Source organism: Balaenoptera acutorostrata, chromosome 9, assembly GCF_949987535.1.
Source record: "Balaenoptera acutorostrata chromosome 9, mBalAcu1.1, whole genome shotgun sequence".
Classification (NCBI taxonomy): Eukaryota; Metazoa; Chordata; class Mammalia; order Artiodactyla; family Balaenopteridae; genus Balaenoptera; species Balaenoptera acutorostrata.
Window position 1 is genome coordinate 28,485,948 of NC_080072.1, and position 26,991 is coordinate 28,512,938.

Below are 26,991 nucleotides of genomic sequence, written 5' to 3' on the forward strand. Positions count from 1 at the left end.
GGCCCTTATTGATAATTTTAAAATAGCAGCTTTTGGTTAGGTCTTAATATTAGAAGATCACCTCTTAAAAGGACACGCTCTGTGTTCCATACTGCCTCAGTTCCATTTTTGCATAATACAGTACCCAGTTTAAATAGACACATAAGACAAAAGACTGAGAATAGTTTTTCAATGTCCATCCTGCCATGGGAAAGTTCCTTGTTTAAAAAAAAAAAAAATTGAAAACACAACATAACAACATTAGAAGAATTTTAGGAAAAAGTTATATCACCCGTAATCACATTATTCCTTATATAACCATTCTCACCCTTGCATATCATTTCCATATGCACTCATATGTAGTCACAACCACAGCATACACTTTTTTGTATTCTGGTACATTCTCTTTCCATCACATCACAGCACCTTTTAGGTTGATGAGATTTCTTATTGTTTTTACCTTTAGTGGTCACACTCAATGTGCGGCATAATTGACCAAGCCCTTCAGGTAACAAGCTTTTGGAGCAATTTCTTACTATTCCAAACCTTCTCTTACCCCATATCGCCTGTCACTGCCATCACCCTCAGCCTTATGAGAACATCTGCTACAGCCATGGCTCAGTGACTTCTGCCTTCCCAGTCCTGTTCTTTCCCTGCAACTCCTCCTCCTCTTCATCCCCATGGAGATGCTGTCAGAAATGTTGGCGTTTCCCTGGGAGAGCAGGAAAGAAAGGATTGATAGGAAAGGGTATTAGCAAATCTGTAGGGGATGGTGGGTGGAAAAACTAGTAGGAAGGTGGGTGACCTGACGGGGAATTGATGAGCAAGAGTGTGGGATGTGTGAGTCGGTGGGAGAAAGCACGGGGTAATGAGCAGAAGATGGGTACAGGGAAGTCCTTTTACCGGAATTAGTAGTGCTGTTCACACACAATTGGTCAATGATGCTTTGTGGGTTATCTTCCATTTGCTGCCAGTAGAGGCAGATCCAGTTTCTCTGGGACCTAGAGCTTGTAAAATTTGGGGAGAGGAGCCTCTTTAAAATTAGGCCTGAAAGTGACTATTTATTTAGAATGAGAAAATAAATCACAACAAATTAATGGAGACTTGGAGATTCAGATTCTTTCTTCTGTGATGTTTTAAGGCAGCTTATCAGACATTCTTACATAGAAATACTCTGATTGCTACCTGGCTTCCCGTCCCCACCTATTGATGCTTTATAGCTTCCAGCACTCTCAACTTTCAGCCCTCACTCTCAGGAGCTAGAGCAAGTTAAGGGTCCGGAAGCTTAATCTTCACTAACTTTACATGAATCCACTCTGGCTGTGAGCAAGGGAAATACGGTGGAATTTAGTAAGCTGGATAAAAACAAGATTCAGAGAGCCGTGATTTGGAGATTTTTTTAGCATTTCTGTTTTTATATTGCTTGGTTATAGTGTTCTCTCCTAGCATATAGAAATTTAAGTTTTTAAAAAGGGATAATTCAGAGATTTACTTTTAAAGAATGTCTTTGTCCAGCATCTAGTTCATCCTCTAGGTAGTATGTATCTAACAATTTTTATTCTTCCAATTACAGAATAAAAGAAAAATTTTAGTGAATAGTCCAATAAACCCGTACATTATTAAATACATACGTCTACAAGGCATTGTGCTTGGTACAGTGGGAAGAGGCAGAGAAGCCTGCAACACCTTCTTGGCCCAAGTCTGTGATTATTTAATCTGAACAATATGACACCTCCTTTTGAAGACAATAAAACTAATGTGTAGGTCTTCTCAGCTTTTTACTACAATTTCATTTTAGTTTACAGGCTTGTTTATATTTAGAAAATGGGCTAATTTCGTTGATAACAGAAAAGATGCTAATTTTCATCTATAATACCTCCCTGGCCTTTCCTATACTTTGGAGACTTGAATTTGCTCTACCAAAGGCACAACGACACCATGAAACCATTTGAGATTTGTATTCTATTTTGTGATCATTTTTTAAAAGTTTTAAAATTTTCTAACCATACATATCCATATGTAAAGTTTTCTAACCATATATAAAATTTAATAGGAAGTTTATTTAAATATTTAGGAGTCTATGGAACAATTAAATGAATAAAAGGAGACAACTGAGGTCAAGTGGCGAGATTTTTTTTGGGGGGGGTATGGTGTCATCACTGTTCTGCGTGCATATTATGTTCTTATTTCCATTGTACATTCCTTGGTCCTTGTCTTTCTGTTTAACCACTTTTCCCATATATGTATTTACCATCTCTGAGCTGCTCTGTTATTTCACCTACATTATTTGAGTAAACAGTGGGACAACAAATTTAGGATATGCTCTAAGTACAAGTAGTAAAACATACCAACTTAAAACTTCATTTTCAAAGGAATTGTTTCTAGAGTAGTAAAACTGGAATAGTCAATGTTATTGTTGTGACTTCAAGATCATATATTAAATGTTGGACAAAATGCGATGGAGATAATCAGTTTTCATATGTAGATTTCACCAAGGCAAATGTTGGACTGTCCATTTTAAAGGCAAGTAAACTTTGGATCCCATGAATGCCTGCTAACACTCATGGGATAGCTGTTAGCAGTACGCACTGAAGTATCTCACCTGCCCTTCTTTCCAGTGCTCTTTTCCATCTTGCCTTCTTTTCTTTTCTTTCTTTTTTCATTTTTTTGGTGGCCTGTTGGGGGTGGGGGAATGCCAGTGTATTCACCCCACCCTATTTCCTGACAGGCATCTGCAGCCAGGTGTAAATCTCTATGTGCAGGAAGATACACTATTCCCTTCCTAGACCCAATGAAGAGAAAAACTGAAAAACTGTGTCTGTATCAAAATCAGGGAAGAGCAATTGGTTGGGCGGGGCATAATCTCCCATGCATAGCCGTTGTAATGAGACAGGCTTTTCCTGTGCAGTCCTGACAGTCTTGAAGGTGCCCAGGGAATTGCCAGGTGGGCAGTCAGCGGGGAAAGTCCACAGGCCAGAGCTGGATTACTGTCCTAGCAGTTATGCAGACTAAATGCAATCACTGAACCTTACTGCTGCAGGCACACTCTCTCTCTCAGGGAGACTGTCCTCCTCCATAGCAGTTAATTTGTCTTTACCTCTCAATTAGCTTTTTCACAGAGTGTTTGAGATGCTCAAGTCACTGAGATTCTCTTCTTGCATATGCTCCTGTCCCCTGGATTACCCACTGACATCTATGTTAGCTTGGCTCACCATGAATGTTATCAAGCATTAACTCATCATTTGAACATAGAAATGAATGAATATTGAATATTATCATGAATATTATCAAGCATTAACTCATCATTTGAACATAGAAATGAATGAATATTGAATATTATCATGAATATTATCAAGCATTAACTCATCATTTGAACATAGAAGTGAATGCAGATTTTCTAGTAAGTGCAATGAAGTGATGCATCTATTCCTACTTCAGATTCTACCTACAGTGTTGATAATGTTTTATGATAAAAAATGGATTTTTTAAAAAATAAAAATGTATTGCTCTAGGCAGTAAACTTTTGCATAGGTTTTAGTTAGAGTATCTATTCATATTAGGGGAAAAAATTACCTTTCCAGGCATATTTGATATATAAAAAAGAAACCGAATAGCATTAAAAACATATACTCTATTGAAAGATGAGAATATGATCTCTGAGGCTAAGAATTGGGGAAGTCTGATGATTTGGCTCATATTTAATCGTATAGTATTCTTTTCCCTAGTAAAATAGAATTGGGGGGATGTGGCTATGCTTTTCTCATCAAAAAAGCCCTTACTTTCCTTGAGAAGAAATATATTGAGCCCAGGAACTTTTAAAAACCTTTAGTTACCAAAATCTGGTATATAATGCATCATATAATGCTCAGCTACTGACAGGACCCACATACCTGATATTGATATTTTAATCCCAATTAAATATAATTTTAGGCACTAAATTAATTTAGACAAAGTAACAAATCTTTTTTCCACTTCTTGAAATATTCTCATTTATAAAGGGCTTATTGAAATTACTTGGGGGCTTCCCTGGTGGCGCAGTGGTTAAGAATCCACCTGCCAATGCAGGGGACATGGGTTCGAGCCCTGGTCTGGGAAGATCCCACATGCCGCGGAGCAACTAAGCCCACGTGCCACAACTGCTGAGCCTGCGCTCATAGAGCCCGCGAGCCACAACTACTGAGACTGCATGCCACACCTACTGAAGCCCGCACGCCTAGAGCCCGTGCTCCACAACAAGAGAAGCCACCGCAATGAGAAGCCCGCGCACCGCAACGAAGACCCAGCGCAGCCAAAAAAAAAAAAAAATTAATAATTAAAAAAAGAAAAAGAAATTACTTGGCTTAGAACATCAGGCAAACACATTTACCTTGCCACTATCTTCTATATAATTTTAAACATTTTCATGTAATGAATTTAGCGAGAATTGTAATTGGATACAAAGAGATTATTTTTTGCGGCATCATGCACCTTGTTTTAGAAATTTTACTTTGTCAAAAATGGGGTTGGGGAGAAGCCCTTTAAAAAATTTATGGCAAAGCAGTGAAATGTGACTTTAAATGCTTAAAGGAAAACACAGGCCCACCCCCAGGGTAACTGTGAAGCTGATGAGGGCATCTTGCAGACCTCTCCATCCTTGGCCCCCGTGGCCTTTCCTCCACACCCAACTCCAACCCCCAATTCAGGCTGTCAGGTACCATCCTTACTTCAGGAAAAAGGCATACTATACTTTCTTTTAAGCTAAGACAGTATCAAAACTTTTTTTTCTTAGATCAAAGTTCTTTCTTGGAATGCCCTATGTAAAGTAAATGAAAGTAGGATGTACCCCTTTTGAAGCCAGGTTGGTGGCTTTCCCCACACTCACTCATCAGGTTTGATCTCCCATTTAGGACCACAGCTCCCCACTCTCACTCCCCTATCCACCAGCCCTACCCTAGGCCCTCTGAGGAATTCCAGAAAGCCAAGATTGAAAATCCTAGCCTCAAAGATCAATAACCAATAAGGCCGAATATTATCTTCTCTCATAGAGCTGTGGTATTTCAATTGTGACAAAAGAGTACCCCTCCAACTGGAATTTCAACTAGTATTGGCAAGTTGATGGGAGTGGTATTTTGGGGTCAGAGTCTTTTAGCCCACCCCTAAAATCCTACACCATAGGCAGTCACCCACTTTATATCTTCTAAATGGTGGGCTGTGCTGCAACTTACAGAGGAAATCTAAAATGTCTCTTTTAAAATAAATTATTTTCTTAAATATACCTTTTCTGGGCTTTAAAACAATGTTATTTGATTTTTGATTCAGGTCCCATTTAGACTGGTGAAGTTGAACAGAGAAATAACTTGTCTTCACATAAGTGCATTTTCATTTCTTGGGACAAATGTACTGTCTCCTTACCTGTTAAGTACAGTTTAAAGACATCTCTGTTAGGCATTAAAACACATTTTCCTATATGCAGTATAAGCATACTAATTCATTATTAACTTTTCATTGCCTGAATCTCATAATTTTAATATTTGCTTTGTGATTATCTTCTTATCTGAATATTAAAATTAGACATGTTTACAGTTTGATTTATAGTATATTATACATTTGAGAAGATATAGAAAATGTGGACATTCTATAAACTATCTTACAAGTCTGTAACAATAAAAAAAGTAATAGCACATTTATCTGATTTAATGTACATATAATGTTAATTCACTTAGAGTTAATTTTCTGTCTCTAAAGGTTACTTTGAATTCTGATCGGATAGATTGTTTTCATGGCTAATTAGCTTCTCACATAAGAAAAATATTCCATTTTAATTTTCATGTTCTTTGACTTAGGTAAAAAACTTCTATAAATTACTTTTCTATACCTTTACAATTTTTCATATTGTTTCATATTGTTAGATCTCTAATCTTAGATATAAGAGTAAATTTTGATGTTTGTAATTTAAAACATCGTAGGGCATTATGCTAAGTGAAATAAGTCAGACAGAGAAGGACAAATACCGTATGATATCACTTATATGTGGAGTCTAAGAAAGCCGTCCTTGTAGAAACAGAGACTAGGATGGTGGGTACTAGGGGCTGAGGTGGGCCCCTTGAAAACTTGAAAGTTTTAAAGAGAGTAGATCTTAAATGTTCTTACCACAAAAAGAAATGGTAATTATGTGATATGATGGAGGTGTTAGCTAACCCTGGTAACATTTAGAAATATGTAAGTGTATCAAATCAACACGTTGTGCACAAACTTACATGTTATATGATAATTATATCTAATAAAGCTGAAAAAAAATCAGAGGACTTGATTTCTGAAGATCTCACTGCCCCTTATGAGTAGATCTGCACTAGGCAAGTCACTTAACCTCTCTGAGACTCACCTGTAAAATCCAGTTGCTTTGAGTATTGAGTGATTTAAAGGCGTGCGCACCCTACACTGCGAATCACTGTGCGTGTGTGTAGTGGATGCCGTGCCACACTACCTGGATTCCGTCTTCGGGACTGAGATACCTACCCGCCACCTCCAGCTGCCACACCTACATTCTTCTCGGACAGTTGCCCTTGGTGTGAAGTTGCTGCTTCTCCAAAGATGAGGCCCCCATCCTGAGGGCAGTCTGCATCCAGTATGTGATTGGTGGGCAGTGCAAAGCCATACTCCCTGGCCTCAATTCTGGACAACTCTGAGGGGCCATCCCAGGTCTAGAGCTCCCACCGGAGGCCTGTGTTGCAACTGCATCACAGTTTACCTTCTCCCTCTGCCCACTCCTGTTTCCTCACTCCCCTCACCTGTGTTGTACCTGAGAACGCTCCGCCGGAAACTTCCTGCAGCTAAATATTGGTCTCAGAGTCTGTTTCCTGGGGACCCTAATCCAAGACAACATGTAAGTTAACCTTTTCCCAACATATTTAATTATTTTACCTGAAGTATGCCAAATGGTTTTGTGGGGCTATTTTATATTCCTTTCCTTCACCAGACCTCTAGTAGTAAATCCTGTTACTGTACAGCCTCCCAACTTTTGGCAGCACACTGCGGTGTCATTTTCCTGTTATTGCCTCTTGACAGCATTGCCTCCTGAGGCATTTTGAAGCTTAGGTTTTTGGCCTTCCACTCACGCACAGAAGAGCTTCCTGGGTGGTCTGTCCAGCTGTTATGGAGAGTTTGGGAACCTGCTGGTCCCCGACAGCTAGCTCTTAACCAGACTTATAGCATTAAAGGCCGATAATGGCACTGAACTAGGCCTTATACAAGTCCTTAAATAGGTGTCATAAATGATGCCAGGCAAACTGGTCAAAGAACAACATCCTATTCAAGTCATCTTCCCCCCGCATGGTTTAAGTTTTGGTCACTGCCTCTATAAAATCTTCACAGTAAATACAGTTCTTTTGATAGTTTGTTAACATTTTTGTGCCTTCACAAAAACTACATATGAAGTTATACTTAGGTTGATTTATTTGCATCCATAGATGCAGACATCACGGTCCAGAAATATTAGCCTAGCTACAAATTTTATTTCCCAACCCCACTAATGAACAAATTACTCTGGAATGAACAACAGAAATTGACCATTTATAACCAAGTCCATTGTTAATACTCTGTCTGAGCCGCAGTCATTCACCTTTCGGTTAACTTTTGCTCCCTGGAGTCTACTCTCCACCCAGCAGCCCCGATGCTCCTTTTAAGTCAGATCCTGTTACTGTTCTGTTCCAATCCCTCCAAGGATCCCCCATTTTGCTGCCCACCCCTGAACCCTCTGATTTCACGTTACTTACCCTTCTTCTCTCTCACTCTGCTCCTGTCACACCAGCCTGCTTGTAGTTCCTGGAACATACTGGGCACGTTCCTGCCTTAGTTTCTTTGCTCTAGCCTCTCCCTCTGCCTCCAGTGCTCTTCTGCCAGCTATCTGCTTGGCTAACTCTCTCACCACCAAGTCTTTACTCAAATCTTTCCTCTCTTGAAAGCCTTTTCTGATCACCTGCTTCATATGGCGACCACCACCCATCCCACTCGTTGATCCTAGGCCCTATATCCCTTCCCTGCTATATTTTTTCCTCTTTACATGGCACTTAACCACCTTCTAGCTTCCTCCAAGGTGCATTTACCATGATGCCAATGTACCTAAGCTTCAAGGCCCCTTTCCTGCTTAGGCCCCTTCCAAAACCCTGGGAGAGGCCCTAGGAATGTGTTCACAGGGCCACATGTTTCTGTAAAATTTGCAAATATAATATATTTTAACTACAATTGACTGAGACCATTGTCTGTTTCCACTCCAACTTCCTCTCTGTCAAGTTTTCCCTTGCACCAGCTGGAGCTGAAGTGGTTGCAGGCATTTTTGAGGTCTGGCTAAGGGGAAGTTGAGTTGAGGATACATTTAGTTTGAGCATAGTGGGATGTAGTTACTGGTTTGCAGTCATTTCCCTGTATCGTAGTTCAGTTAGGGCTAAGCCACCCTGGTATGGGAAGAGCTTCTAGGAAGATGGCTACTACCTGCTGGCCATAGAGTGTATTGCTTTTTGACTGTGGGCTAGAGTACCTGTCACCAAAAGTATATGGGTGGTGGAGGAAAAACATAGTGTGAAATTAACAAAGTCAAGTAACTTGTAGAAAATCCTTTCACATTTTACAGCTCATATTTTAAAGTAATCTATCAAGCTTTTCCCAAAGTTGACATCAATCCTAAAAATTTTTATGAAATGACCAACCAAGTTGTGTAGTTGAGAGAAATTTTTCTAATCAATAACAGAAATTTTTTGATTAACCATGCAAGAGGGAAGATGGAATTATATTCCTATTCTCCTTATAGAAAATGTTACAAGATTACCAAATGAAGAGGTGATTGAAGACAATTCAGCCAAAAAATGTGCATTGGATAGTAAATTAATGAAAATATTTTGTGACTTTTTCTGGATTTTGTCATGTTTTTTGCTATGTGTGAGCTTTTTAATATGTGTAAATTGTTGTAATTTCTCATTTTAAATAAATATTTTGTATCTAGTTTTCCATTTGTAATTTTGCATTTTTTTTGTTAAAGAAGGCCCACCAAGTTGTATAAACTTCAGACTTCACAGACCTGGATGTATCCTGACCTTGCTATGTGATTTACTTACTTGTTCTGTCAGGAATCTTAGTTCACTGGTGTATCTTAAGCACTTGAGCAGTGGGTGGCACATAGTAGGCACTCAATAAATATTTGTTTAATAAATAATTGATTAACAACATTACAGTGAAACATTGGTGTTAACCTAATTTAATTCTGCTGAAGAAAAGTCATTGTTGACATGAAGGAAAGTAAAAAGACTGCAGTTCATGGGAAACTCCTCCTAGAAACTCTGTACTTTGTGTAACTAAGGGCATAGAAGTAAATTCCTATTTATAGGTATTTTTTTCAATAGTCATTAGCTACAATGTTTTTCAAAAGGGTCTGGATCCCCGCCCCCCCCCCCTTTTTTTTAGATTCTATTGCACTACTCCTCAGCTAGGGACTCAAGACTAGCCTTAGCTGGCTTTTTGTATCACCCTACTTCAAGAGTGAGAATTTAGTTTTAGAACTATAAGGAGGTGACGGCATGCAGATAGCCACTAGGAAGCAGTTGGTTTTTCTTAAGCCAAGGATTAGGCAGCAGGAAAATAAAGGTAGACTATTTTTTATTTTCCTATATAAACTCTGTTTAGAGAGCTATCTTTGTTTAGACATTGGACAATAGAAATAAAAATACTTCTCATGCAAAGGAAGAAAAAAATAGAATACTTAGAAAAAAATGGTCATAGTGATAGAGACCTTAAAAATAGCAGCTGAGCCTTAAGAAAAGCAGAATGTCATAGAATTTCAGCTTGGGGAATTTTTACTTTTGTAGAAATACAGAAAAAAAAAACCATTATATGAATGACTAGTGGAGGGCAGATTTCTTTCACTTAAACACCTAAACTTTTACTTAAACAATAAAGCACCTCTTTTCTTTATGCCCTCATAGGGCTTTTAGAGGCCAGAGCCTTTTTTTTTTTTTTCCTTGGGAACACTCTTTTCTGGACATAGAGGGGAAGGCTTATTAACAGTAGTGAAGAAAGCAGTAAGCTAATGAAGGTCTTAGGTGTTGTCCAGGTCCTATCTGCTTTCTCAGTTTGACAGCACTCACACAGCTATTTTCTAGAATATAATTTGCTGCACTCCAGTTCCACATCTAACAAGTCTTGACGAAGGAACATCAATAAGTTCTCCAAACTGAGCCTTTGTCAACACTAACCTTGCAGAATGAGTGCCACCTAGAATTGTGAACCTAATTGCTAAATGGCTCTGTTGTTTAAGAGGGCCCTGAAGAGATTGTTGGGACAGTAAGATTCTCCTCCCACATTATTTCCCATAGGTTTGTAGGCAACAGTTGGGTTTACAAAGTTCCTGGCTAAAGTAGAGAGATTTCTTGCTCAGAATTGTATCTTTTCTCAGAAAAGAGGTTTAAAAAATCCCATTTAGCAAAAGCTACTGTAGAGTGTAGAGCATCAATGCCCCAAGGCTGACAGCTGTACCCTCTCCACTAGGCTGTCAGTAGGATGAAAAGCACAGAGTGGAGAAAACCCCACCATTCTTAAACATTGTTACTCTTTTTTAAAACCTTTTTTTTTTTTTTTTTTTTTTTGCCTAAAGCCTGAGGAAGTGCTATTGAAGCACATTATTTCCTAAACCAGGTTAGGACTAATTAAATAACTCTCAAACTGTCTCAAAAGTAAAACAGATGGTTTTCTTTCTTACATTTAAATAAAATATTCTCCCAAATTATCTTCTCTGGAGATAGCACTAGAAAGAAATAAAATGGCTACACTGATGTGATAGGTCTATCAGAAAGGGAAGAAAAGAACTTTTGAGAAAAAAATACAGTAAAAAGCAAGGATTTACATTACTCATCAAGCCTCTATCGGCCTGCATTCTTTCTTGCCTGGTGAATGACACACCCCAGGTGGGCCCTCAGCATGGTCAGAGGATGGTGTTCACTCTAGTGGAGCCCTCCTTTGGGACTGGTTTATTTCGATACCTTTGACCAGAACGTTAGCTAGCATGTTCTTTTTCCAGATGAGCATTGCATAATGCAATGTTCTGAATTTTCTCTCTGTTCTCAGCAACTTGTTGCTTCTATGCACTTAAAGTGGATGGCTTTCATTGTACCTTTATGCAATAAATTTGTCAGGTTGAATTTCCTTTCAGTGAGTCAAAAGATGAGCTGAACACTGATATATTTTAAATATAAATTAAACGTTCCTTGCATAATTAGTGGCTTTATGTTCTTCAAAAAGAATGAAATGAGCTAGTTAATTGGTTTCTAGCTGACCTTTCCCTGATGCTTACCCCATGTAAGCATTCGGTGTAGTCAGTGATTCCTCCTTTAATGTGTGTGTTTCCTTCTATTTTAAGATTGTAGGGAATGACAGGTTGAGGACACTGAAAGCAAAAGGAGAAACAAGGGACTTCCTTTATACTATTCTAGTCCTGTTGCTTTTCATTGCCAATTACTTGCATGTGTACAGACCGTCTTTGCTTTACACAGTTAACCATATGCATGAGTTTCAGTCAGCAGTGTACTGTGCAAAATCAGGACTGCTTGCGTTTATATATGTATTTATATGTATGTATATGTGTGCGTGTATTTATTTTTAATTTTGAATGTGCTTATTTTTCAGATATTTGAAAATGGTAAAGACACTGGAGAGATCTCTGTTTGTATCAGTGAAAAAGATCTGGGGCCTAATAGCCCAATTCAAACTGGCTATATGATGGAAAGAGTGAGTTTACTGACTATTCATTTATGACTATGAGCATCTTCCAAGTTACTTGTAGTTAATTTAGACAATTACATTTTTAAAGTTGTTTAGGAAAGATTAATCATTTGCTGATCTGTAAAGATTTATAGTTTCAAGCTTGACTTCTGGATTCCGGAGGTTCTCAGCTTTAGTATAATATTAACTCCTGACCTCTTACTTAATAGCATCTTAATCTTCATTATGCTTTTATTTGAAAATCTGTCTACACTGGACTCTGGAATTGCCCTCTTGTTTACACATTGAAAAGAAGTGACATGATATCCAGTGGAGGGTGTGTTCTGTGTCTAGGGTATTTCCAAGCCCTAACCCTGAGCAGCTAACACACAGCCTTGGTCTTCTCCTGTGCTCGTTGTGAGCAAGTCCAGATGGTTTATCTTAGGCATTCTTACCTTTTCCTATTTTCCAGACAATTGGGATGTTTCTCACGCAGAACCAACATGTTCAGGGTCTTTATTTTGGGTCTTTGTCTTGCATGAAAGGACACTGAATACCCTGTTGTTTACAAATTGGGGTTATTCGCCTGAGCGCACACCAGTGTTTTGGGCTCGGTTGCTTGACCTTTGTTCAGAAACTTGCTCCATTTTTTCCTCCTTCAGTTCAGTACCCTCAGACTTACCTCTCCCTGGTGGTATCCATTACCTGGACTTCACAGTCAGTCACAAAAGCTGATCATCCGATCATTAGCTGAGCTCAGAAGAGATGGGAAGTGCTACCTTGATTGATTAGAGAGAGAATGATAAAGAGCCTTGGCTGGTTTTCTTGTACCATCACATCCCTGACTATACAAATCACCATGATACAAAAGCCTTCCTAGAATTCTCTACCTGTAAATTCCTCTTTTCCACATTAGAATATTGTCCTTTTTTGGTTCATATAAAAAATTGAAGATGGAATTTATGTTAGATTACACAGGAAGATATTATTCTGTAGAAAGCTTTTGTTGGCTAATGGTACACTGAAATTGATCTGTGATTTGCATCTATATGCAAGAAAATCCGGGGGAAAACCTTTAACTAGGGGCATTATAAAGCTCTTTGGGAGAGCCCTTGTGACACCCAAGGACGACTGTTCCCTTGGTGCACACTTGTCTCAATCAACTAGCCTAAGATGTTTTACACTCTTCTCAGGTCCCTGAACAAATTCTTATCCTATAAAGGCCAGGTGATGACAACTTTAAAGATAAATGGGTGAAGATTATCACTATTTTTGGTCACTATAGCCCAGCCCTCACCAATGACCTAGAGATGAAAGACACTGAGGCCTTACCTCCTGTAGGCTGTCGAATGCTCATCTTTGAACACCTAAAATGCAGTGTGTTGCCAAGTTGAGAAAATAGAGATTGCAATGCAACTCCTGTGAAAGTGAATTTGGTTAAGTGGTCAGGTGTTCACATCCCTTCTCTACCACACACTCCTGTTCTTTGTGTACTTATTTATCTCCTGGATCAGGCCTTAAATTTTTTATATCTTCCCCCTTTACAAAAAAGGAGATGCCTATAAAGCAAAATCACTGTGATTTAAAAAACGATCAACATTACTTGTTTTCTGAAATAATAGCAAAGCCACAAAAAATAAGCTCAAGGGCTGAGACCACACAGAAATAAATGTAGGGCTTTATAAATACAGTCCATGGATTTCAAAACTTTTTGTGGTTCCAGTGGAAAAACAAAACACAGATTTTTACTATTCTAACACTTTGCCTATTATATTCCTAAAGAGAATAGTAATCATTATTTTTAACTCAAAGGACTTGGCTATGCTGGATGAAAAGTATTAACTTTAATGAAAGGAAAGATGTATCATCATTTTCAGCCCTTCTGATGCTCAAGGCTAAAAAATCTGGTCAGTGCAGAGCTGATAAAAACAACATAAAGCTGATGAAGTTGGGGATAAGATTATTTATCCCTAATTAGGGCAAAGCCTAAGCCTTAGGCCTTCTATAGATACAGTTGCTGGTCATAGAAAATATTTTACTCGGTAAAGAGTTTATAGCCAATAGGTGAGGAAACTGGAGATATATGACAGGCTTGCGCCTTTCCTTTTCTCTGGGCCTCGGCATTTAGCACGTCTCAATATACCTTCAATGGGAATTAATAGAAGGAGCAAAAAAGGCACCCTGAACAGCAGCTAGGCAAGAAAAGGCTACAACTATATCCGCATCCCTGCCGAGATTACAGAGTAACAAGAAATTGAGAGACACAAGAACTGACAAGGCAGAGAAGAAAAGGAAGCCTGTGACAGAAGGCTGGGGGGAAAACAGAGTGATGGATAGTTGGGGCACAGAGCGGGAAAGAGCAGAGGCCTAAACACTCAAAGGTGACAGATAATGATGAAAAGTATCTTTTAAAAGTCCATGTGCAACACAGTTCAGCCAGATTTACTTTCATTTGAAATATGCCTTCAGTTAGAAATATCTTTATAATTTAGAGATTCTAAGTATAAGATAGAAGCAAACACAGACAATGCTATTATTTAACATATTAAATGATAGCATTTCATACTTCACTCTTCGATTACATCTTATTTACAACTTGAAAACATCCATTATTGAAGCCGCTCGCAAGCTTCTGCAGAGCTCTTAATTAATACATCCAGGAAGAGTTCTTCTAAGTGAATTGGCATAAGCCGGAAAGTCATGTTTATTTTTGCAGTCCTGTCAGTGGTGGATTGTTCCACCGTTGGTTACCTGAGGTTAGTCTCGGTGATGGGAGATTGCTGATTGTAAAACTTGAACATACTCTGGAAGGACCCAACAGAATGTGTAGCTCAGACAAGAAAAGCATAACCCTTATCAAAGAGGACCGGTACCGTGTGTAGAAGCTAAATGCTCTTTCTGTAAGACTGTCACATCTGCTTTCCGTCCCCGTGCCAAAGGGTCAGCGCTCAATCACGAGCCTGTGGCACCCCCTGCTGGTTAAAAGCCCATGCTCATTTTGTTACTTTACACCGAGCTAAACATTGCCGTCATTTCACACTTCTTTTAACATTCTGTATGAATTTAATTATCATTTGTTTGGACTTCATCTGTTACAGAGTAGAGACAGTTTATCACAGGTGTTCACATTTTACATTACTTCTTTTTCTTCTTCATTTCCACACCCCGCCCCCCCACCAGTTACTTTTCAAGATTCATCGAAGACTTCAAGGTTCTTCCATCAACCCACCAGGCCTCAATTTTTCTTCAATCCGGCTTTTCGACGAGCACGGTCAAGAAATTAAGAATCCACTTTCGCTGAAGAATGAGCAAAAAATTTGGGTCTCTTATGGTAAAGCATACAGGTAGGAGCAAGGTGTTTATTCTCAATCTTTCTGGGACAAGCTAATTTAAAAGGAGAGTTGAGAAGCCAAGTAGCACCCTTTATTAAAAAAAAAAATTATTTTGAATTCCAGTAAAATTCCAGGGGCGTTTTTTTTTTTTTTTTGTGAGGCAGTATTGTTTGTGGGATATGACATCTCTCTCTCTCTGTCCCCCATCCCCCTGACTTTCCGTCTTAATGCCTTGTCATAGTTCTTGAAGTCTGCCTGTCAGCACAGCAAGTGGGATTTGTTCATGTCTGAGTAGTCACCTTAATGATAGCAGATGGAAACGCCACGGGGGCCCAAGCCCATCACACTGTCATTGTCGCACACTGCCCTGACCTGCTTCCACTCCTCTATTTTTTTGTCCCTTTTTAAAGGAGAAATGGATGGTAATTGAAAAGGATCTTAAGCAAGATTTATGAAGCTGTAGACAACATGATTCCCCACTATCTCTCTATGTTTTCACAAATAAAGTCTTAACCTTTTAAGCTCCAATGACAGGACAGCCAAAGATAAATTGGTAAAGCTTGTAAACCCTATCCTATCAAAGTTATATTCCTCAAAAGCACCTTACATTATCCCACAATAATTACTGGTTATTACTGAGCATTGTGTAAATTTTTGTAGATTGGTAAATTCCTGCATAAAATTATCTGTGTTCCCAAGAAAAGAAAAAGGTTTCAGTCTGCAGGCACTGATGAGTCTGGCTGTTGTGTGGAATATCTTGGAAATTTATGCATATTTTGACAGGACACATCCAGATGAACTCTGAAGCTGCTTGTCAGGAAACTTAAACACACTTTTCTGTCTACTTTTAATCTTTTTGTTTTGTTTCGTTTTCAGCTCTTTATCTGTAGAACAGAATAGGGGAAATAGTGCTTGTAGAATATAATTGATCATACACTAATTTTAACAAAAATAGCATAGACAGAACTAGGAGCTGATTAGATTTACTGTGTATTCTAATAGTCAAAATTTCAAAGAAAACAAATCTACTCAGAAATCCATGAAGGTTTTGGGAGACATTGGTAGGATTTGTTGTGGGTAGCATATTACAAAATCTTTCATCTGTCCCATTAGAGTAAAATTAAAATGCTTACTAGTATCTTATGCTGTGTAATTTATAAAACTAAAAAATATCTGTAAGGAATGGTGCTTCTTCAATAGGCAGATTTCAAAATATAATTTAATTACATTGTGAGAATTATTTTTACAACGATAAAAATAGCGATGAATTTTAAAGCGGCAAGAATTCTTGTATAATTTAGCAAGCTCTTCCAATTACAAGGAAAGGCTTTAATAAAATGTGTCTAATAATTTCTTCTTAAATATAATTGTTAAAGTGAAAGCAATGACTGACTAATTATGATGTTTTTAATGATGTTTGCTATAATACAGTATTTTAATATGATCAAACACTTGTTCTTGGTTAATTGGATCGTATTTGTGAAGTAACAAAAATTACTAAGTATCTGGAATATTCTAAAATCAACTGAGGATTGTAGCTGGCAGAATTTACAAGTGTGTGTATTTGTTTGTATATCATAGCTATTTTAATAGCATAATGTATTATTTTTTTCTGGTTTTGAATCCAATATGAGGCATTAGGGAACCATTATAGCATTTTGCTACTATTGAAACTTCTAAGTTAATGTCAAAAAAGTTATTTCCATCTAGTTAAGATATATTGAGAAAATGAGAAAATTGAGAAAATGTGCAATATGTACTAAGTAAATGATATTCATTTTCAGGGAGAAATTCTAACGTGTCTAATACATGTTGATATGGGGGGGTCAGGTTACTCTTTTGCAAAAGGTGATTTTGCCAATATCTGCTTCTATTTTGAGTCCTTTAATTGTTTTTCTCCCAATTTTTATTTTGAAAAATATCCAATCTACAGAAAACTTGATACAATGAAGATTTATATATCCTTCACCTAGGTTCAGCAATTTAAGGATTTTGCCATATTTGTTTTACCTCTCTTATGTCTCCTTTCTCTCTCTTTTGAACTGTTTGGAATTAATTCCACACAATCATAAAGTTTTACTCCTAAATGCTGCAGGTCACATAACTGAAGAACAGGATGTTCTTCTCTATCACCACAGTATAATATCTAACACAGTCAACAATAATATAATATTGTCTAATATGTAACCTATGTTCATACTACCCAAAATCTGCTTTAGAGCTTTTTTTGTAATCCAGTATCCAAATAAACTTCATCTGTTGCATTTAGTTATTTTCTTTAGTTCTCTGTAATGTAGAATATTCCACCATCTTTTGTTTTATTTTTCATGACATTGGTTTTCTTTTTGAAGAGTTCAGGCACTTTTCTTGTAGAATGTCCCACATTCTAGACTTGTGTGAGTGTTTTCTCATGATTAGATTCAGTTTAAATATTTTTAGCAATACTACACAGGTGATGTGATTGATCCTATGACTCTAAAGTTGAAGAGCAACTGTTTGTCACCAATTTCAAAAACAAAATGGCTCATAATTGACATAGTGGCCATCCTTTTTATTTAAGATCTGTTTTCCATTTGATTTTAATTCTCATATAATTAAATTAACTTAAAACAATGTACCTAACAGTATGTAATATGACAAATCAAATCAGCGTAGTATTTAGTAAGCTCACAAAAAAATAGTTGTTTGTAGCCAAATATGAAGGATTAATTTGATTATAAGCTCCAAAGATCATCATGGGTGTATTGCATTGTAGTTATACATGAAAAATGAACATTACAGGAATGACAGTTGGTTGTTTTTCTCAACTAAGTACTTCGCTTTTATTACTGAAATTATTTTTAAAAGTTACATGTGTTGCAACTATCCTTTGCATATTATAAATCAAACAAATAAACTAAAATGTGCATGTCAGGTATCAGTATAGGATACCAACAATAGTGCTGTATAATAGGAAATTCACTTATTTCTGGATTTTATTAGACATGGATATGGTATGTTTTATTGTTTATCTGTACTCAAATTTCAGTGTTTGTATAATTTTGCAGATAGATTTGATGTTTTTTTCCATTTTTCAGATCTCCACTAAACCCTGTTTTGGGTTTGACCTTTGACCAGGTGACTGCATTTGCCAGAGGTGGCATTACAGTTGCATATAAAACCTTCTTGGATCCTAATGCTGTTCTACTGGGATGTGACAAGTAAATTAACAAGTGTTCCATTAAAGCAATCTGAATCACCTAATTCAGTTTTCCCAGAGTGAGATTTAAACACTAAAAGATGTTCTTTAAATCATCTTAAATAAGCAATTTAGTTTATTGACTTATTTCATGATATAATGAGCTAGTGCTTGAAAGACTTACCATTAACTTTCCTTGAGTTTTAAGAAACATATGGGGCAATGAGCATAGTATACTTTCTGCTTTGCAAAGGTAACGATTTTATTTGAAATGTAAAAATTGTTTTTAGTGGATGTTTCTAAATTAATAGTTTTGAATGGAATAATTAAAATATTAAATAATATGTTTTCTCATATGAGTGTTCATGTTTAAGCATCTCATTTGATGATGATAAATTGAAAACAAAAGCAATATGCTGGAGGTTTGGTGGCATAGTGAGAAGAAGAGCAGGAGTTAGAAGATCTGGGCACTGGGACTTCCCTGGTGGTCCAGTGGTTAAGACTCTGTGCTCCCAATGCATGGGGGCCGGGTTCGATCCCTGGTCAGGGAGCTAGATCCCGTGTGCCGCAACTAAAGATCCCTTACACTGCAACTAAGACCCTGTGCAGCCAAAATAAATAAATAAATATTTTTTTTAAAGAAGAAGATCTGGGCACTAACCCCATATCTGCTCATGATTGTCTATGAGCACATGGGTGTCAGTTTCCTATGGGTTAATAATAAAACCCAGCAGTTATTGAGTGTTGACCATAGGCCAGGCACAGCTCTAAATGAATTGGATAAGAACCTATTTCATCCTCAAAACAATTATTTTAATCCCATCATTGCTTATTAGCTTATTGTTACTCCATTTTAAGGAGACAGAAACTCTGCCACGGAAGGGCAAAGTCATTTGCCCAGTCACACAACTTGCACATGATAGAGCTAGGATTCTAACCCAGATTGTCTTTCTTAAGAACTGAGGGCTTAACCCCTATCCAGCACTGTCTAATAGAACTTTCTATGATGATGGAAACAAACTTTATGACATTGAGCACTTGAAATGTGACTAGTGTGACTGAGGAATTGAATTTTAAATTTTGTTTAATTAAATTAATTTTAATTTAAGTTGGAATATGTGGCTCATGGCTACCATATTGGACATTGCAGCACGATACTGATACCATGTTGGATTAGGTGATGTATCTATAAGGTCCCATCTAACTTTAATATTTTGTAATTTAACAAATTACAACTTTCCTTAATATACAGGTAAAAAGGCTGAAATGGAGGGCAGATCCAGAGAATGAAAAGCAGTCTGACGAGGTCACTCAGTATAGCTAGTGTCAACCTATTGCTAAATATGTCTAGAAAGACAGACTCTTTGGTCTTCTCCATCCCCCAATGATTGCCTGCACTTTCCAGACAAGATTATAATGTTTTGTCTTTTTCTCTTTATAGATAGAATATAACTCAGCACTCTTTTTTATAAGCATTTTCACTTATGAGAAGATTTATTTCGTGTGCAATAATCTTTCTCTAAGCTGTTAAACTTGCCTTTCGCTTCAGTCTTTAGTTAGGAGTTTAATTTTTAATTTATGTACTGCTTCTTAATTTTACTTCCCTAGTTGCAATGAATACTGTTTTAATGAATGGATTTAAATTAGATCTAATTCCCTAAGTATAACAATGTGAAACTTCCCTTATTGAACACAAACTTATTTGAAGATAATGTACTTAATTTTTGGATTCCATTTGAATTTTCTTTGTATACTCTCAAGCGGATCATTGGGAATCTTAGTCATCATACTCTTATTTATATTTCTCAGACTACTGAAAAAAAAAATACTATCACCATTCCCAGAACTGTTTTCTGTTGAATAGCATGCTATATGGTATATCTTAACATATCAGTGTTGATCTAGGTGATTTTCTTTAGGATAAGAATTGGCTCACTTTTAAAATAAGTGATTTGGCTGAGCTAAGAATGAGACCAACCCTTCGAGTTTGTGGTTTGTCCATGTACCCTCTAGAATGTGCTGCCTCTTAAAAGACTCTTAAAAATACCAAACTAATGTTCTTAACACAACCATTATAAAAGCATCCTTTATTATTTATAGACCAGTGTATTTAGACTATAATTTTAACAATGATGATGGTCTCCACCGTGAGTGATTCTGTAAGATTAAAAATTATTTTTTGTGTCTTTGTTCTATTAATAATCAATTAGGCATAGAATCCCCCCCCCACCCCAGTATTAAAAATAATTGTAAGGAAAAACTTTAAAGCCTTCCCTTTCCCAATGATAAATACCAAGATACTTTACGAATTTCCATTTAAAAAGACTATGGACTATACACTGGTTTTTCTCTCACTAGAAGAGTATAAGATGCATAAATTATTATGCTAAAGAGTACTAAAATTAAACTCATTTTATTCTAACAAGAACAATTAAATATTTTATTTTCTTAGTTGGGAAGTTTGTGAGGGATTTCCAGTTAATTTCAACGGCACCAGTCAACAGATACCTGATCAATTTGAAAAGGTGGACTTGGAGAACCATTTCCTACAGAACAAGGTCAGAATTATTTGTTGTTCTGAATAAGGGTATTTTATGTATTGGACACTCAGTCAATACATGGTGACTGAGTAGATATTTATGAAAGTTTTTGAAAACTGTAAATTATTTTACAAATGTTGGGGGCAAGTATTATACGTTACTTCCTGTTAATTAATTTAGCACTTTAAAACTGGACCAGTATTGGGAAGGGTTGGGGGGAGGGATAGACTGGGAGTTTGGGATTGACATGTACACACTGCAATATTTAAAATAGATAACCAACAAGGACCTACTGTATAGCACAGGGAACTCTGCTCAATATTCTGTAATAACCAAAATGGGAAAAGAATTTGAAAAAGAATAGGGAAAAAAAAAACCCTGAACCAATATATAGTATTTCTATTAGAAAAATTTCTACCTGAATCACGTCATTTAAGTACTATTGTTTAGCATATTTTCTTTATATCAACTATATTAATAAGTTGCATTTGTTTAAGAAATTCTTTAAGATGGCTGTTACATCTTTATACTTTAGCATCTGACCTATTTGCTTTGTGGGTCAATGTCTCTAAGTAACATGAGTTCTTCAGAAAACCCAACTCATAACAACTCAATCTAGAAGGTCTCTTTATTAATTTATATTTAGAAACTTATCCTGCCAGTAAGGAATTTTCTTCTTGCACTGAGCTATGAAAAGCATTTTAAACCTGTCTCCAAAAAAAGGAATAATTCTTTTGTTTTTCTCAGCTGGTAGGTTATGTAGAGTTGTTGTTCATTTCAGCTGCATAAGTTTTAGTTTTTGAATTCATGAAACCAAAACCAAAAGGCACCCACAGAGATAGAGATGCCCAAAGAAAGTAGGGCTTTCTGTTAACTAGTCTGGGCCCTTTCTTTGTAAGAGACAATGCAAAAGACACATTGTCCCAACCTGCTCTTTTTAAATTTCTCCATGTTGCCCATTCAGTCTTTTATGTCAAAATTTACACTGAAAATGTTAGTTGTTTCAAGGTGCATATGAATCTAAATAGTATAATTATAAAAATAGAATAAAACAAACTGATTTCTAATCCTGTTTTTGAGCAAATTTAGAAAATAAATATAAGTTGAATGGTGCACTAAGAATAATGCCTTTTATATTTTATGTTCATCTGACATGAAGTTTTATTTGCCATAGTTCCAATCCTGTTGGCATTCCTTTTTAGTTTTTTGCTGTAACATTATCTTCCTGCTCAGAAACTTGTATGCCTGGCTGTTGCCTATTGAAGTTCCATATCCTCATCTGGCCTTCATTGATCTCCATGATTCTTCTCCAATCTTCCCCCACTCTCAGCTTGCCTTTCCAATCCTCTCCACTTCTTGATCCTCGTTGTAGCCTATGCTACAGTCGGAGCTAATAAATTGGGTCCCCTATATGCTTTACACTTTGCTTTACTTGTGCCATGGCATGTGTTGTTCTTTGCTAGGATACAACCCCTGCCATTACCATTCCTTGCTTTTTAAGGCTTTCTTCAACTTCCTCTTCTTCTGCCCTCTCAGATCCTCCAGAGAGATTTAGCCTCAAATTATTTTGTGTTCTCAGAACTCCTTATTGTCCTTTGAGAATTGTTCTTACAGTTTGTGTTTTGGTATCGGCATTTGCATTTGTGTCTTCCTCCACTAAATTGATAATTCTTTGGACACAGATTTTATGTCTTACTCATCTTTGTATTCACGAGTGCTGGAACAAAGTCTTGAATGTAGGGCAAGTGCACAGTACATGTTGATGAATGATTTTTAAAAGTTAGCTGTAATCTCTTTCAAGGCTCACTATTCTCTAATATGTTCTTTGGGTGTTAGCTAAGCCAGATTGTTCATTTGTTGTTTTCTGAGCACTTCATGATTTCTGTTATTATGCCCATATAGGTCCCTCTGCCTGGAATTCAACCTCTCTTTCTTTGTCACCACCCCCCACCTTCTCTGTCACCCTTTCCATATCCTAGCATGGTGTCTGGCATATAGTAGGCATTCAATAAATGTTTATTGAAATCCTGCCCATCATTCTAGCCTTACCTGATTTGTGCCTGCTTCATGAAGTCTTTCTTTACCCCAACCCCTGCCCAAACCAGATACAATGTTTCTGGCTTTGATACCCCCATTGCATCCATTCCGTACCATTTATAGTGACTTTGAATTTGGTGCTGTTCCTCTTGCAACATTTTTTGCATGATTTGAAGTCAAACAGTGTTCCAAGTTTGGGCATATTTTAGGTCACATTAGAGTAGAATGGAGAGAAAGGTAGATTTCACTGAGAATGTTGGTATCATATCATAAAGGGTCTTTTGTGTGTGTGTGTGTACTTTTTTTTAAACATCTTTATTGGAGTATAATTGCTTTACAATGTTGTGTTAGTTTCTGCTGTATAACAAAGTGAATCAGCTAAACGTATACATATATATCAGCTATAAGTATACATATATCCCCATATCCCCTCCCTCTTGCATCTCCCTTCCACCCTCCCTATCCCACCCCTCTAGGAGGTCACAAAGCATGGAGCTGATCTCCCTGTGCTATGTGGCTGCTTCCCACTAGCTATCTATTTTACATTTGGTAGTGTATATATGTCCATGCCACTCTCTCACTTTGTCCCAGCTTACCCTTCCTTCTCCCCATGTCCTCAAGTCCATTCTCTACATATGCGTCTTTATTCCTGTCCTGTCCCTAGGTTCTTCAGAACCTTTTTTTTTTTTTTAGATTCCATATATATGTGTTAGCATATGGTATTTGTTTTTCTCTTTCTGACTTACTTCCCTCTGTAGGACAGACTCCAGGTCCATCCACCTCACTACAAATAACTCAATTTCGTTTCTTCTTATGGCTGAATAATATTCCATTGTATATATGTGCCACATTTTCGTTATCCATTCATCTGTCAGTGGACACTTAGGTTGCTTCCATGTCCTGGCTATTGTAAATAGAACTGCAGTGAACATTGTGGTGAATGACTCTTTTTGAATTATGGTTTTCTCAGGGTATATGCCCAGTAGTGGGATTGCTGGGTCATATGGTAGTTCTGTTTTTAGTTTTTTAAGGAACCCCCATACTGTTCTCCATAGTGACTGTATCAATTTACATTCCCACCAGCAGTGCAAGAGGGTTCCCTTTTCTCCACACCCTCTCCAGCATTTATTGTTTCTAGAGTTTTTGATGATGGCTATTCTGACTGGTGTGAGGTGATACCTCACTGTAGTTTTGATTTGCATTTCTCTAATGATTAGTGATGCTAAGCATCCTTTCATGTGTTTTTTGGCAATCTGTATATCTTCTTTGAAGAAATGTCTATTTAGGTCTTCTGCCCATTTTTGGATTGGGTTGTTTGTTTTTTTTGATATTAAGAAAACTACAGGCCAATATCACTGATGAACATAAATGCAAAAATTCCCAACAAAATACTAGCAAAGAGGGCTTCCCTGGTGGCGCAGTGGTTGAGAATCTGCCTGCCAATGCAGGGGACACGGGTTCGAGCCCTGGTCTGGGAAGATCCCACATGCCGCGGAGCAGCTGGGCCCCGTGAACCACAATTACTGAGCTTGCGCGTCTGGAGCCTCTGCTCTGCAACAAGAGAGGCCGTGATAGTGAGAGGCCCGTGCACCACGATGAAGAGTGGCCCCCGCTTGCCGCAACTAGAGAAAGCCCTCACACAGAAACGAAGACCCAACACAGCCATAAATAAATAAATAAATAATTAAAAAAAAATACTAGCAAAGAGAATCCAACAGCACATTAAAATTATCATACACCATGATCAAGTGGGGTTTATCCCAGGAATGCAAGAATTCTTCAGTAAACCCAAATCAGTCAATGTGATACACCATATTAACAAACTGAAGGATAAAAACCATATGATCATCTCAATAGATGCAGAAAAAGCTTTAGACAAAATTCAACACCGATTTATGATAAAAACCCTCCAGAAAGTAGGCATAGAGGGAACTTACCCTGACATAATAAAGGCCATATATGACAAACCCACAGCCAACATCGTTCTCAATGGTGAAAAACTGAAACCATTTCCACTAAGATCAGGAACAAGACAAGGTTGCCCACTCTCACCACTATTATTCAACATAGTTTTGGAAGTTTTAGTAACAGCAATCAGAGAAGGAAAAGAAATAAAAGGAATCCACATCGGAAAAGAAGAAGTAGAAGTGTCACTGTTCGCAGATGCCATAATACTATACATAGAGAATCCTAAAGATGCTATCAGAAAACTACTAGAGCTAATCAATGAATTTGGTAAAGCAGCAGGATACAAAATTAATGCACAGAAATCTCTTGCATTCCTATATACTAATGATGAAAAATCTGAAAGAGAAATTAAGGAAACACTCCCATTTACCATTGCAGCAAAAAGAATAAAATACCTAGGAATAAATCTACCTAAGGAGACAAAAGACCTGTATGCAGAAAACTATAAGGCCCTGATGAAAGAAATTAAAGATGATACCAACAGATGGAGAGATATACCATGTTCTTGGATTGGAAGAATCAACATTGGGAAAATGACTATACTGCCCAAAGCAATCTACAGATTCAATGCAATCCGTATCAAACTACCAATGGTATTTTTCACAGAACTGGAACAAAAAAATTCACAATTTGTATGGAAACACAAAAGACCCCGAATAGCCAAAGCAATCTTGAGAGAGAAAAACAGAGCTGGAGGAACCAGGCTTCCTGACTTCAGACTATACTACAAAGCTACAGTAATCAAGACAGTATGGTACTGACACAAAAACAGAAATGTAGATCAATGGAACAGGATAGAAAGCCCAGAGATAAAACCACACACATATGGTCACCTTATCTTTGATAAAGGAGGCAAGAATATGCAATGGAGAAAATACAGCCTCTTCAATAAGTGGTGCTGGGAAAACTGGACAGCTACATGTAAAAGAATGAAATGAGAACACTTCCTAACACCATACACAAAAATAAACTCAAAATGGATTAAAGATCTAAATGTAAGGCCAGACACTATAAAATTCTTAGAGGAAAACATAGGAAGAACACTCTGACATAAATCACAGCAAGATCCTTTTTGACCCACCTCCTAGAGAAATGGAAATAAAAACAAAAATAAACAAATGAAGCCTAATGAAACTTAAAAGCTTTTGCACAGCAAAGGAAACCTTAAACAAGATGAACAGATAACCCTCAGAATGGGAGAAGATATTTGCAACCACATCAACGGACAAAGGGTTAATCTCCAAAATATACATGCAGCTCATGCAGCTCAATATCATAAAGGGTCTTAATTCAACTGGATATTCTGTACAAAACAAGGAGCCACTGGAAATATTCAAGCAGAGACAAGATCTTATTTGATCCTGTGCTAGGAAAATATCTCAGGAGGTCCCTATCTTATCCTCCCACCCCTGCCCTGCAGATTAGAAATACCTAGAAGGCAAAGGGCATTCTGATCATTCTTGTCTCTGCTGCAGTATCTAGATACTCAGAGTTAGCTAAATGGAATTGAATTCACTAGTTAATTAACTCATTCAATAGAAAGCAGGTCAAACCTGGGGGAAAAATAATGGATAGTGGAGAGTTGTCAGAAGAAAAGAACAAGAAAGTCTTCTCTCCTTGATTTTAAGCCAAAGTAGAACTTTAAAAGGAAACTATATTTTCTAATGTTGATAAATGAGAGAATAACAATTTACAGTTATTTTATCACTATTAATTCATTCTAATGATTCAGTGAAAGTGAGAAAACACGTCATCTTAAAAGTTTATACACTATTGTATTTTTAGAAGAAGAAATCTTTTTTGAATAAAATTTCAGTCTACTCAGAATAGTGGTATAAGAAAGCAAAGATTTGATAAACTGGTTAGTAAAGAGAATCTTTCAAAGAAAAATGGCCCTCCCTTAGCTATGAAACCTTTGAAATCCTTTCAGAAAAATGTCTCCGATTATATACAGAGAAGTGATCAGTACATTGGAAATAGCAATTTAATAACCTGAAAAGGAGCACTTTTAAAGAGAGATTCAGGCAGAGGTGATGGATGTCTACAGGGCATTTTATTGTAGAATCTTGATGCTCATGGCAGTAAAGAAGGCACTAAGAGGATTACAACAGGGGTAGAGAGGAGGGAGCAAAAGCCGATATTCTTGATGCATACGTTTTAAAATCGGCTTGAGATAGAGCTATCAGTGCCCAACCCCTGACTGTTCTTTTAAATCTCGTATTGACAAGTAAAACCT

The 26,991-nt window shown here is 37.2% G+C and overlaps 1 protein-coding gene across 1 annotated transcript in view; it reads left to right on the forward strand.

Moving 5' to 3' along the window:
• DCDC1 (doublecortin domain containing 1) overlaps positions 1-26,991 on the forward strand; it is a 481,625-nt gene that overhangs the window by 242,976 nt on the left and 211,658 nt on the right. Inside the window, 4 exon segments of the mRNA XM_057552454.1 lie at positions 11,626-11,727; positions 14,881-15,044; positions 18,110-18,232; positions 20,663-20,768. Of these exon segments, the coding sequence (XP_057408437.1) occupies positions 11,626-11,727; positions 14,881-15,044; positions 18,110-18,232; positions 20,663-20,768 (495 nt within the window).